At 33.4% G+C, this 11,881-nt stretch overlaps 5 protein-coding genes across 6 annotated transcripts; 4 read left to right on the forward strand and 1 right to left on the reverse strand.

Moving 5' to 3' along the window:
- Positions 1-864: 864 nt before the first annotated feature.
- On the forward strand, positions 865-3,817 carry LOC119634730 (GTP-binding protein SAR1). The gene is made up of 6 exons (XM_038029063.1): positions 865-994; positions 1,537-1,687; positions 2,097-2,216; positions 2,286-2,351; positions 3,238-3,473; positions 3,551-3,817. Exons 2-6 carry the CDS (start codon positions 1,645-1,647, stop codon positions 3,665-3,667), a joined length of 582 nt encoding a protein of 193 aa, XP_037884991.1. The 5' UTR covers positions 865-994; positions 1,537-1,644; the 3' UTR covers positions 3,668-3,817.
- A 1,366-nt stretch (positions 3,818-5,183) lies between these two features.
- Positions 5,184-6,929, reverse strand: LOC119635018 (bifunctional arginine demethylase and lysyl-hydroxylase PSR). Its single transcript, XM_038029522.1, has one exon. It carries the CDS (start codon positions 6,835-6,837, stop codon positions 5,620-5,622), a length of 1,218 nt encoding a protein of 405 aa, XP_037885450.1. The 5' UTR covers positions 6,838-6,929; the 3' UTR covers positions 5,184-5,619.
- Positions 6,930-7,006: 77 nt separating this feature from the next.
- On the forward strand, positions 7,007-7,716 carry LOC119635020 (biogenesis of lysosome-related organelles complex 1 subunit 5). The gene is made up of 3 exons (XM_038029525.1): positions 7,007-7,130; positions 7,201-7,472; positions 7,535-7,716. Exons 1-3 carry the CDS (start codon positions 7,109-7,111, stop codon positions 7,703-7,705), a joined length of 465 nt encoding a protein of 154 aa, XP_037885453.1. The 5' UTR covers positions 7,007-7,108; the 3' UTR covers positions 7,706-7,716.
- On the forward strand, positions 7,694-8,753 carry LOC119635019. The gene is made up of 2 exons (XM_038029523.1): positions 7,694-8,315; positions 8,373-8,753. The coding sequence occupies exons 1-2, from the start codon at positions 7,715-7,717 to the stop codon at positions 8,654-8,656; spliced, it is 885 nt and encodes a 294-aa protein (XP_037885451.1). The 5' UTR covers positions 7,694-7,714; the 3' UTR covers positions 8,657-8,753.
- A 190-nt stretch (positions 8,754-8,943) lies between these two features.
- Positions 8,944-11,831, forward strand: LOC119634879 (3-hydroxyisobutyryl-CoA hydrolase, mitochondrial). Of its 2 annotated transcripts, XM_038029291.1 has the most exons (5): positions 8,944-9,067; positions 9,217-9,343; positions 9,421-10,142; positions 10,828-11,096; positions 11,624-11,831. In XM_038029291.1, the coding sequence occupies exons 1-5, from the start codon at positions 9,065-9,067 to the stop codon at positions 11,631-11,633; spliced, it is 1,131 nt and encodes a 376-aa protein (XP_037885219.1). In that variant the 5' UTR covers positions 8,944-9,064; the 3' UTR covers positions 11,634-11,831. The 2 variants fall into 2 exon arrangements, with proteins under 2 accessions (XP_037885219.1, XP_037885220.1); XM_038029292.1 differs by lacking the exon at positions 11,624-11,831 and having other exon boundaries at positions 10,828-11,602.
- The last annotated feature ends 50 nt before the right edge of the window (positions 11,832-11,881 follow it).

An 11,881-nucleotide genomic window follows, 5' to 3' on the forward strand; every position in this document is an offset into this window, starting at 1 on the left:
TTTCACAATTTTTCGCGTCGCGGCAAGCTGTAATCAAAATCGAAAAAGTTTTGCAAGAGCGCTAAAACGAGGCGAAGACCCCACGCGTAATTGAGTGAAAAATAGAAAAATGTAAACTTTTTTATTGCTCGCTTGCTATCCGGCGTACGAAACGGGTTTTATCAATCTTTTTTATACTATTTGCTGATTTTTGTACGCAACGCTTACTATACTAAAAAATTTGTCAGTTGTACATTTCCTCTACAGATATTTAATTTTTATATTCAGCGTTGATTAGTTTGCCCATAACGTAGTAAAAAATTTAATGAAGTGGCAAGTCCGTCTTTGCGGGCGAATTTAAATGGCCAAAAGTGTATTAAGAGAATGGAAGAAAGCGCACGACAGTCAAGTTTAAAAAATTATTTCCTGTTCTTACTTGACTTTTGCAATTTAGAAAACGCTACCAATACTTTATTATACTCATTGCTGTTTTACACTATACACCACAAATTTACACAACAAGGATGCCATAGTTATTTCTTTTTTAAGTAAGGCAATCTTATTTTTTTAATATTCCATATGTACGTATCCCCACTATTCTTTGATAATTTTATAGGAATAAAAATACCTTTGGCTGACAACTTCACTGCAATAGCCTTTCAATAGCCTTATGTTTGGAATACTAACCAAAAACTAGTTCCTTTTCTGAACGTCATGTTAAATCGATCAAATAAATGGCATTTAAACTTCCCCGAAAAGACTTAACCAAGAAGAACTCAATGCTATGACGGTGCCGTCTGTCTCTCAAGTTGAAATAAAATTTTTGATCGTATGCAATACACAAATAGCAACCCTGATAGCATATTATTTTGCATACTTCACACTGCTATCGTGGAAAACTTGAAAAGTGTGAAAAAAAGACAAATTGAACACAAACGCGATTCAGAAAAATAAATTAATCGCGTTGAATGCGTAATTTAAAAACTTTTCTTCTGACAAAGATTTATTGTTAAAGGTAAGCAAAGAGAAGAAGAAATTAAGTGACAATAAAAGAAAACAAAATATGGCAGTGCAATACTCTTATAATATACTATGCAGCTTGACTAGCTGGCAATTAAGTAAATGATATGATTTGTATAATAGCGATTGATGAGAAGAAAAAATAATGTGTTACAATTGAATATCATATTAGAAAGTTAACTGGTAATATTCCCTAATTGCTTTTAAAGAAGTCTAAAGTACATCGTTCCGAAATGTGCACTTCTAATCGTGACACGGCATTTTTTTTACCAAGGTTTTCAGTAGTCCACTGTTTACCTAACGTAACATGTTACTATTTATGGCTGCAATTTTGGCAGACGATAAAGCATTTTCAAAAATCTGCTCAAGATTACGAACATATTCATTGGTTTGCCCAGAAATGTTTCTATTCTTGCACTTTCATCAGTGCTTATCAAACTTAGTGTGTACGGATGTGTCTGTTTTCTTTTTTTTTTTTTTTAATTCATCTTTTTTATTTGTTAATATTTTTTTTCTTGTTTTTTCAACTATTTACAGAGCAGCACTTGTATAATCGCCGTCTACTAACTTCTACCGCTGCTACACTACCCGCCCGCTTTTAATAATATTTCGTTACAAACACACTCACATACACAGACCCTAAAAATGTTTATCTGGGATTGGTTCACTGGTGTTTTAGGATATTTGGGTGAGTATAAACTAAGATACATGGCTACATACATACACAACCCTACATATTATTATTTATACATGTATGCTCAACACTTTTTCTTTTATTATTGACTATCAAGTTCATGAATGGTATTATTAAGTTTCTTAACTCGTAATTTGCCAGCGCAGCACATGAGCTGCACAAACACATTCATACACATGCGTATATATTCATGCCATGGCTTCTTTAATAAAACAAGTATGTTTATATATATATACATGTATATATATAAATATATGCGTATATATATATATATATTTATATGTATGCGTTGTGTGTTGTGTATGACCCGATTTTAAAACATTCGAAATCTTTTCACTTTCATTTTTTCAATTCTTCACTTTTTATTTCAAAACGATTGATTTTCAATATATTAAAAATTCAGGTCTGTGGAAGAAATCTGGCAAACTATTGTTCCTGGGTTTAGATAATGCCGGTAAAACTACGCTACTGCATATGCTCAAAGATGATAAATTAGCACAGCATGTACCAACGTTGCATCCCAGTAAGTAAAAAATTTGAAGAAATCCCGATGATATAATTTCATTGTTATTATTTTTCAAAAATATTCCAGCATCAGAAGAATTGTCTATCGGAAATATGCGTTTTACAACATTCGACTTAGGAGGCCACACTCAAGGTGAGTCGAACATGGCACTAAAGAATCAACCGCACTTTTCAAGGTGAAGAGGAGCTTTGAAAGAAGAAGAAAAATGCGCCTCGAAGATCTCTTGTGCGCATACTACACGCCTGACTAGGAGTATATACGATAAATCCTAGCCGCCAATTTAGGTTTTCGTAGTCATGACCTGGCAAGCAAACTTTACAATACCTACGAAGATAAATGGTTTTTACGTCTCCTCTCTCCCTTTTCCGCTATTTGCAATTTATTGATGAAGTAAATATTTACAAAGTTTTAGCACCGTTACGCTTGACGGCGCACGTAAAAACTTATACTTAACCCAAAGATCTCCCGTGTTCTCAATTAATACTCATAACATAATTTTATCCCATTTAGTCAAAATATGTCTAAAAATCTATGCCTGTCTGTGGGTCAAAAACTCATTTGCAGAGCAATCTTATCCCGACCGCAGAGCAAGGAGTTGTACGCGAACGGAGGTTAATATCTTTGCTGTGTGTTCGATAAGTAAGGGAATAAAACTAAATTGTCACAACTTCACCAGACTTGTATGAATCGGACAATTAGTCACTCGAAGCTGACTTGATCATATCTTAAATAATGGAATAATTGATTAAGCACAAATGTACCAAAGCACCCTTCTCTCGGTTGATAATAAATGTCTTTGTTAGTAAGTCGGGAGATACTAAAGCGTATTTTGTTACATAATCTCAGGTATAATGACGATAATCATTCCCGAATTATAATGGAAGAGTATAGGAATATTAATGTTATGCCTTAGCCGTTTAGCTTATGTAGTTTATAATTATAAACACACTTTTTGATTTCGCATCGCTGGAATAAATAATCGATGAATTTTTTTTTTTTTGTTTTTTGCATTTTTCAGCGCGTCGAGTGTGGAAAGATTATTTTCCTGCTGTTGATGCCATTGTGTTTTTAATAGATGCTTGGGATGGCGGACGCTTTCAAGAGAGCAAAGATGAATTGGACTCGCTATTATTGGACGAAGCTTTACGTAATTGTCCAGTTTTAATTTTGGGCAATAAAATTGATAAACCCGGTGCGGCCAGTGAAGATCATCTAAGAAATTTTTTCGGACTTTGTCAATTTACTACCGGGAAGGTAAATAAAAACATTAAAAAAAAAAAAAACTACTTACCGTAAATTAATTATTGAAACGTAAATTGTCATCTTTACAGGGCAAGGTAGCGCGTTCGGAATTACCTGGTCGTCCTTTGGAATTATTTATGTGCTCCGTATTAAAGCGGCAAGGTTACGGAGAAGGATTTCGTTGGTTGGCGCAGTATATCGATTAAGTTAATATTTAACTATAATAAAAAGGTTAATATTTAATTAAGACTCGTACGCGTTAATTCCATTAGCCAGCAGATAGAATGTGTTTTTTACAACAACAATGTAGCCATTTTCTATTACTCTCATCTTTACATAAAGTAAAAAAAAAAAAACAAGAAGAAGAGAATAAACAGCATCAACCTTAATGCTAATAAAAAAAATTAAGGAGAAAACAAAAACTAGGAAAAAAGGCGCAATTTTCCTTTTTTTTTTTTAATTTAATACTAAAACAGTAACTAGTTATATGGAAACGGTTAAAAAGTCCAGGTTCGTTTAAAAAAAAAAGTGGAACAAAAGTACTTTTAGGTTTTTGTCTTTATTTAAAAAGTAAACTATTTAATGCTTTAAAATCCACGGAATCTTCTCCTGGCTTCAGACTGCAATACCATAAGCTGTTAGGCTGGTATTTAAAAATATATTCCAATTTTTTTTTTTTTTAAATCTTTGATTTCTCCTGTGATGGTGTTTCCTTATGATTTGTGTCTAGTTTCTTCTATTTTTTTTTTTTTTAATTTCTTTTAATTGTAATTATGTAATATGGAATTATTATTTGTGTGTAAAAATTTCTATACAAATTCTCTAAAATAAATGAAAAAATAAAAATTTTAAATAATTTTTAAATCTTTTCTCTTTAATTTTTTGCAAAAACCATTTCCCACAAGCAGGTCTTGTAAACTTGGTGTTCTTCGCGGACATGGTGTACGAGCGAACTTCGAATTTATCTTCGAATTATGTTACTTTAGAGGGGAAGTAAATGAGCGGACTATGTCTCATAAGAAAAATAAATATTTTATTCAACGATATGAATGTTTATTCAGATCGTTTAAGCATATCTTTAAATGCTGTAGCAACATATAATGTTCTGTTAAAGTCATTCTGTTAATTATAACATAATTATACTAGAACAGCACTTTAAAGGCGCCTTTCATGTCTCATCATTGGTTGTTTCGTTTTTTGATTCAGTATAACTGTATATTCATTGCTACATTTCCAAGATTATTCCATTTGAAATCACCTAAATTCATTTCTTGCTGCAGTCGCAACTAATCAAACAATTTTCCCATAACCGTTTCATGTCCATACATGCTGTGGAGAATAGGGAGAGAGCATAGAGTTGCTTTCTAAACAACGCTTCGATAAATGAGAAATTTCCTCGTCCAAGTTGTTAAAGTGGCAGATATTTCCCCATCCGAGCTGTTAAATGAAGTATACAGTAGTATATAACACCTCATGGTTTCAGTGATGTAAAAAGTAAATATTTTCATTTCATTACCACAATTGAAAAAAGAAAAAATACAAACAAAATAAATATCCAATAACTAATATAATGTTTCTTTAAAAACTTTTAAGACATAACTTATCTAATTTTTATAAATTCTTTATTAGTATTTTTTTTCTTTTATTTATTTATTTTTTTTAATTTTAATACATTTACATCGAATCCTTAGAAAGGTATTTTTGAAAAGGGTTCGAAAACTTTGAAAAAAACTATTTTTTTCTTTTAATAATTTTAGAACAAGTTTAACTAAGTCAGCAGATATTAGCGATGGATTGGTCGGTTAAGCACTTTTTTTTAAACTTTAAAATAAGAGAATTGCAAAGAGAAGAGAAGAGAACATTTACTAATTAGAGTAGTAGTAGTAGTAGTAGCGCTCGTAGATAGTATCTGTAAGATGCATGATGAGTAATGAATATCGAACAAAGGCTGGTGGGATCAGGTCGTTTAGGCAGTTATGCGTTTAGGCACTACATATCCGTACATATACCAATTTATAGAATGTTAACTTCTGTGTTTGAGGTGCCAACACCAAAGGAACTTGTTTAGAAATTTGTCTTTGATCCATTTTCCTCTATTCCAAATATCGCTGCCATTTAAATGATTTCCTCTTTTATGGGTATGTTGACAGAGAGACCATCATGAACGTGAACTCATAGCTCCATCCATGCGACGTTTCTTTTTCTTTTTGGCTGTAAGACTCTCTTGACCACTGTCAGTGTTAGATGAACACGAATCATTATCATTGTTATTATCGCCCGGCTCACTTTCGCTGCCCGATGATGATGAACTAGAAGAAGACGAACTAGAATTACTCGAACTATCTGACGCAAAGCCCGTGCTCTGATCAATATTAATACTATCCGCAATTTTTGCTAATTCTGGTTCCTTTTCATGTAGCACACGTAACCATTTGCGTGACAATTTTGGCCGACCTCGTACAGTTTTATGCCAAACTACGGGAAAATTGGTGCGACTACAAAAGTTCTGCGTTATAGCAATGGTGTCGTCCAAATTTAGAACGACGTGCCACCAACCGCCAGGTACAAATACCGTTTCACCAGGTTTCTGTAGAATTTCAATTGGTTTATATTCATTTGGCCAGTCCGGTTTTCTAGTACGTGGATATGTAGTGCTAAACCATGTAATAGCTTCATCTTTTTGCTTCCCACCTAACGTAGACGATACTTTTAATAATTCTTTCGGCGTTTGCGTGGGAAATAAACACCATCGCTTATGACCACGTATTAACGCATTCCAAGCACTAGTGCCTAAGGGATCTATATGTATGCCAGTTCCAGATCTAGACGGTCCCATCACAAACCAACGATATGGTGGCCTACGATCTTCGCCACAATACTTAAATAAGTCGTCGCGAAAGTATTTCGGTACTACGTAATCCTCTAGCAATTTCCGGCGACGATGATGTTCGCCAAAGCTGCTATCAAATATATACAGTGGACTATCGTCACGTGTCGTTTGCATATATTCAATATAATACTTCATTTTCATTTTTACACTATAGCCCTCATTGTCTTCGCCGCATTTGAATTTCTGGTTACGATACTTTTTCGCCAACCGTGGCATTGTCCACTTATCCAAAGCCTGCCAACCTTCTTGACAACCTTCAATAACTGCCGGCAAGTAAGGCTGTTCATAACGTTTTATAAATTCTTCACAGCTGACTTCCTCTTCCTTAATGCGTTCGGCATTGTCTTCCACTTTACAGAATGGCTCAAAGCGTTCAGCGTAGCACAATGATGTCCAACCTTCCTTATCCAATTCGGGTCGTGCCTTACGCTTAACTTCACGAGTTCGCTTACGGGAGCGCTTTGGCAATTTAAACTCTTCACTCATTTTGTTAGTAATTTGGAACGCTCGTAAATAAATTTATTATTTTAATTTCTAAGAGAAAGACACTTTTTTTTCCTTTCGCGATTGTTCTTTTCTCAATGGTAGGTTTAAAAGTTGCCAGAAAGAAAATCAATCATCAAAAACAATTTAGGAAACTTTCAAAGCGAGCAGCTTTCATATTTAGTTAATGTTACAAAGTATATGTTAGTGCTTTTCAAACTTAAACTATGTACTTTATTTTTATATCTGGTAATACTAGTTTCGTTCGGAAAAAATGGTATCTCGTTTTAGAAAAGGTAGAGAATTAAATTTAATTATTTTTTGTTATTATTATAAATGTTCTCACGTGACTTTTACCTTTTCTAGATCTATACAACGCTCAATATCGTCTATTTGATCATCGAGTCTTTGTTAACGGAGAGGTAGAAGCTTTTCTTACTGATTTTGAAACCGAACGAAGAGATTCGGAAGTGGATTCATTATTCAAAGTGACAGAAAAGGTAGGAGCTTTGAAATATCAACTTTCCGATCGTTGTATATCGCAAAGCTTAGCTCATATAAATTCCCTGTCAACGGAGCTTCAGAGCGTGGCCGATAAAATTACAGATATACTTGAATCTGTTAAAAAAGAGAAACCGGTAAAAACTTAAAAACGCAAAAGCGCAAAAAATTTCGTTCTTTTAAATATTCTTAATTTTAGCCAAGTGAAGAATTGGTGCAAGCTCGTTTGGAACGTGCCAAGCGTCGCGACAACTTTGAAAGTGATTTAAAATACAATTATCAACGTTTGGACGTTTCTTTCATCACCAAAGAAGAAGAAATTGCGGAGCTTTATTCTGATTTGCAACTAAAACTGAATATACCCAACTAGTAAATCGCAATGACTAATGTTACAACTATCAAAGATACTCGTATTAAAGTGAAAATACCCCATAAGCTGTTGAAGACATTGGAAGATAACCGTCACCACATCCATGAAATACCGGAAGAATTAGCTAAAGCTTTGCAACAAGCAGGCTTCCAATTACCTTCCGAAGTGGAAATAATAAAAAATGGTTGTAAGACAGAGTCTCCTAGAATTGATTTAAAGCTATTAAAAGGCATACTTTCAATGGACAATGATATTCTTAAGGAAGCACAAAATGATGCATCTAAGGCCTTAGACGAAGTGAAAGAAGAAATCAAATCGGAAGATAATGCTCCAAATACGGAATTATATCTGCATTTAAATGAATTGCACTATTTAAGATATCTTCTCGAGCATTTACGTAAAGAAGCAGGTACCTCATTACATTTAAACCATCTTTTAGAAACGTCTTCATTGGAGTTACCTCAAAATGAGGTTATAGAACGGAATCCCATTTTAGAAGCTCGTTGTCAACGTCTAAGAAAAGAGCAAGAAAATCGGGAGTACGCTAAAATGACCAAAAATGTAGATTCCACTTATAAGCATTATCCCGAAGATACTATCGCCTATCAGAGTAAGTTTAAAATAAAAAAATTTACGCTGCAAAACGGTTCATAATATTTATTTGCAGTTAAAGCATTGAATAGTCAAATAATAGCTGTGCTGCAGTTTGTCTTCTCGGTAGCTGCAGGTTTTGTTTTCGGTTTTCTTGGCATTGAATTAATTATAGGGAACTTAGACTTTGGCTTACGTCTATTATTGGGCATAATGTTCGCTTTAATTATCGCTTTGGCTGAAATCTATTTCCTGGCTAAGAAACTTAATGAATATGACGATACAACCGAACTTTTTAATAGAGCGCCGCCCTCGATGGCAACAACACCAACAAAAACAAATAAAGTGCATACAGATTAGGCGAATATATTTAACAATTAAGTGTTGTGTTCATTGTTCATATATTATACTTATAAGAAAATAATCACATAAATATTCAATATTCGTTTATTCCCAATTTTGTAAAACATATAAAGAAATAAGACGGTTCTTGAAAATTTTTCAAAGCAAAGAATGTCTATAGGTTTCTTGATTCTTCTTATTAGCATTTAATAGAGAACTTATTCGTTCTATGGGTGATATAGTTTGGTAACTATGCACTTATTTGCATTTGTTAGGGTTGGCAATGCTATTGATCTCTTTAAAGAAATAGCAAATAAGTTTAGCTGCGATTTACAGGAATATAGCAGTTTACTAGTTTAATTATATTGCGCAATCTCGTTTGGATACCGCGTCAAATATTTTAGAAAAAAACAAGTAGCTTACAAAATGGTAAGTAATTAAAAATAAAGGGTTGGAAGATAATATTTAAAATTAATTAAAATCCTGCTTGAGTCTTCTTAAATAACACTCACTCTAGCATTTTGAATTTAAGGTATTTTGCTGAGGAGAACTTTTATTATTTTTTTATGCTCATATAGCCTATACAACGCATTATCTGTGGTTTAGGACAACGTACCTTGCCCTTTTTTAATAATAACAGTAACACATCGCAGATCGTACGCAAAATGTCTTCTTCGGTATTGGCCACTGAATCATCTACGAAGGGTAAAAGAGTAACAAACCAAACTTTTAATCCATTTTTATTTTATTAATTTCTCTATAATTTTCAACATTAATTAAAGGCATGATTATTTTAAATCGACCGAAAGCATTAAACGCCATTAATTTAGAGATGGTGCGGAAAATTTACAAACATTTGAAAAAATGTGAGAAAACCAAATCTTTAATGATCATCAAAGGAACCGGAGATAAGGCTTTCTGTGCGGGTGGTGATGTGAGAACAATTGTTGAATCCGGGCCGACGGAAGAATCGAAAACTTTCTTTCGTGAAGAATATACGACAAACGCATTGATAGGCAATTATAAAATACCATATATTGCCTTAATTGATGGTATTACCATGGGCGGCGGCGTCGGCCTTTCTGTTCATGGTAAATATCGCGTAGCTACAGAACGCACATTATTTGCTATGCCCGAAACAGCAATTGGTCTGTTTCCGGATGTCGGAGGATCGTATTTCCTGCCACGCTTACAAGGAAAGCTCGGGCTCTTCTTGGGTTTGACTGGCCATCGCCTAAAAGGTGAAGATGTTTTAAAAGCTGGTATTGCTACCCACTATTGCGATAGTTCGAAATTAAGCGATTTGGAGACAACGTTATTAAATTGTCCAGATGCTGACGAGGTACCAGATATACTTAACAAATTTAATAAACCATCGGATAAACTATTCAGTTTGGATCCGTTACTTGAAAAAATTAACAAATGCTTTGACGGTGAAAGCGTTGAGGATATAATTGAAAATTTGAGAACAGACGGTAGTGAATGGGCTTTAAAAACAGTAGAGGTAATTGCATGTTTTTGCTAAACTAATCAAAATTTACCAAATCTTTAAAATAATTCGAAATAAGCAAATTATGCAGGCTGTTTACTTATTGCGAATCATTTAAACTTGGTTTAAATGCATTGATGACAGCGTTTAAATTATCATTAACAATAGTAAAGAGTGTAATTGTATAAAAATCTAAGACGTAAAAGAAAATGCGTCGGCTTTGCATAATTTTAAATGCATGCCTTACCTGCATAGGGTACAAAGATCATTCTTGGATTAGTATATATTATATACAAATATGCACAAAACATTTTGAAATTCATTAATGTTTAGATATTAATTATAAATATAAACAAGAGATAATTTTAAGAACGAAATGTTCGCATGTAAACAACAGTATTACAAGGAAAATGAGAATGTGTTAATGAGTTTTAAGTCACGTTTAAAATTTAAAGTACGGAATATGGAGAGCGGTGCTTCTCAATTTTCACTGTTGCGGTAAATACTTTCTAAGAAAATTGCTAGTAACACTTTTCAGAGAATGCTCGGATTACTCTACACACTCTCTATACGTTGAGTTTATTAAATTTCTTAAATATCTGCAATGTAAAGTCGGGATAGAAGTATTAAATTATCAAGGGTGTCTGCCTTTTAAAGATCAAAACTAACTCATTTTATTTCTTCTCCATTTGCTTTCTAGACTCTTAGCAAAATGTCGCCGACATCATTGAAAGTAACCCATCGACAATTGGAATTAGGTGCTAAACTCTCACTGCCACGATGTTTGAATATGGAATATCGTATAGTTTTACGTCATTTGCAGGATAGCGATTTTAAGGAGGGCGTACGTGCCATGCTTATCGATAAAGATCAAAAACCGAAATGGCAGCCAAACACTTTGGAAGCGGTTACTGAAGAGCGCGTACAATCATATTTTGCTCGATTATCCGATATGGAAGAACTTAAACTGTAAATTGTTCTTCTTATGATTGTCGTAAATCGTTGTTTTCTTGTTGATGTTTTTTTTTTGTTCATGCACGATTTTACTGGCTATGAGGCCGGCAATCAAAATTGTTTTAAGTTTGCTGAATGTGAATGTGTGCCTGCACTTTTCCTTCATGCTATCCATTATATTTCCAATTTCCAATTGGATGTTGCTAAAGCGTTCATTTATGGGTATAAGCGTATAAGTGTAGTAGAGAGGGAGTACTACTATGTGTTCACATCTTAGAACATTCCACACTGGGGCGTTTTACATCCAATGAAATTGTTATTACATCCCGTTGAAATTGTTTTCATTGTATATATATATATACATACATACATATATGTATATCAGCGTAGAATTCATATAATATGCATACGCACGTTTAAATATTGGCACAACAACACTTTTTTGTTTAACTGATAACTGATATTTTTCTGAATGAGTTTTTTTGTTTTTCTTATTTGTGTCAATTTCTTTCTTTTTCAATCTTTTTTGCGTAAATTTACAGAGAAAAATAATCTGACATTGTTGTTGTAATGAAGAGACTGCCTAACAACATCTAGCTCTCAACTTTGTAACTCTGGCAAATCGGTTAAGTATATCGATATATATGTATATATCATTATTGTTGATGGCATTTAGTGAAATTATTGTGTATTGAAAATCAAAGTAAAGAAAGAATAAAATTAAGCTTAAGCGTAAACAGTTAGACATTATAAAACCATATACATTTTTATAAAGTCTTGCAAAATGTGCCAGACATATA

This window comes from Glossina fuscipes, unplaced genomic scaffold (genome assembly GCF_014805625.2).
Source record: "Glossina fuscipes isolate IAEA_lab_2018 unplaced genomic scaffold, Yale_Gfus_2 3, whole genome shotgun sequence".
Taxonomy (NCBI): domain Eukaryota; kingdom Metazoa; phylum Arthropoda; class Insecta; order Diptera; family Glossinidae; genus Glossina; species Glossina fuscipes.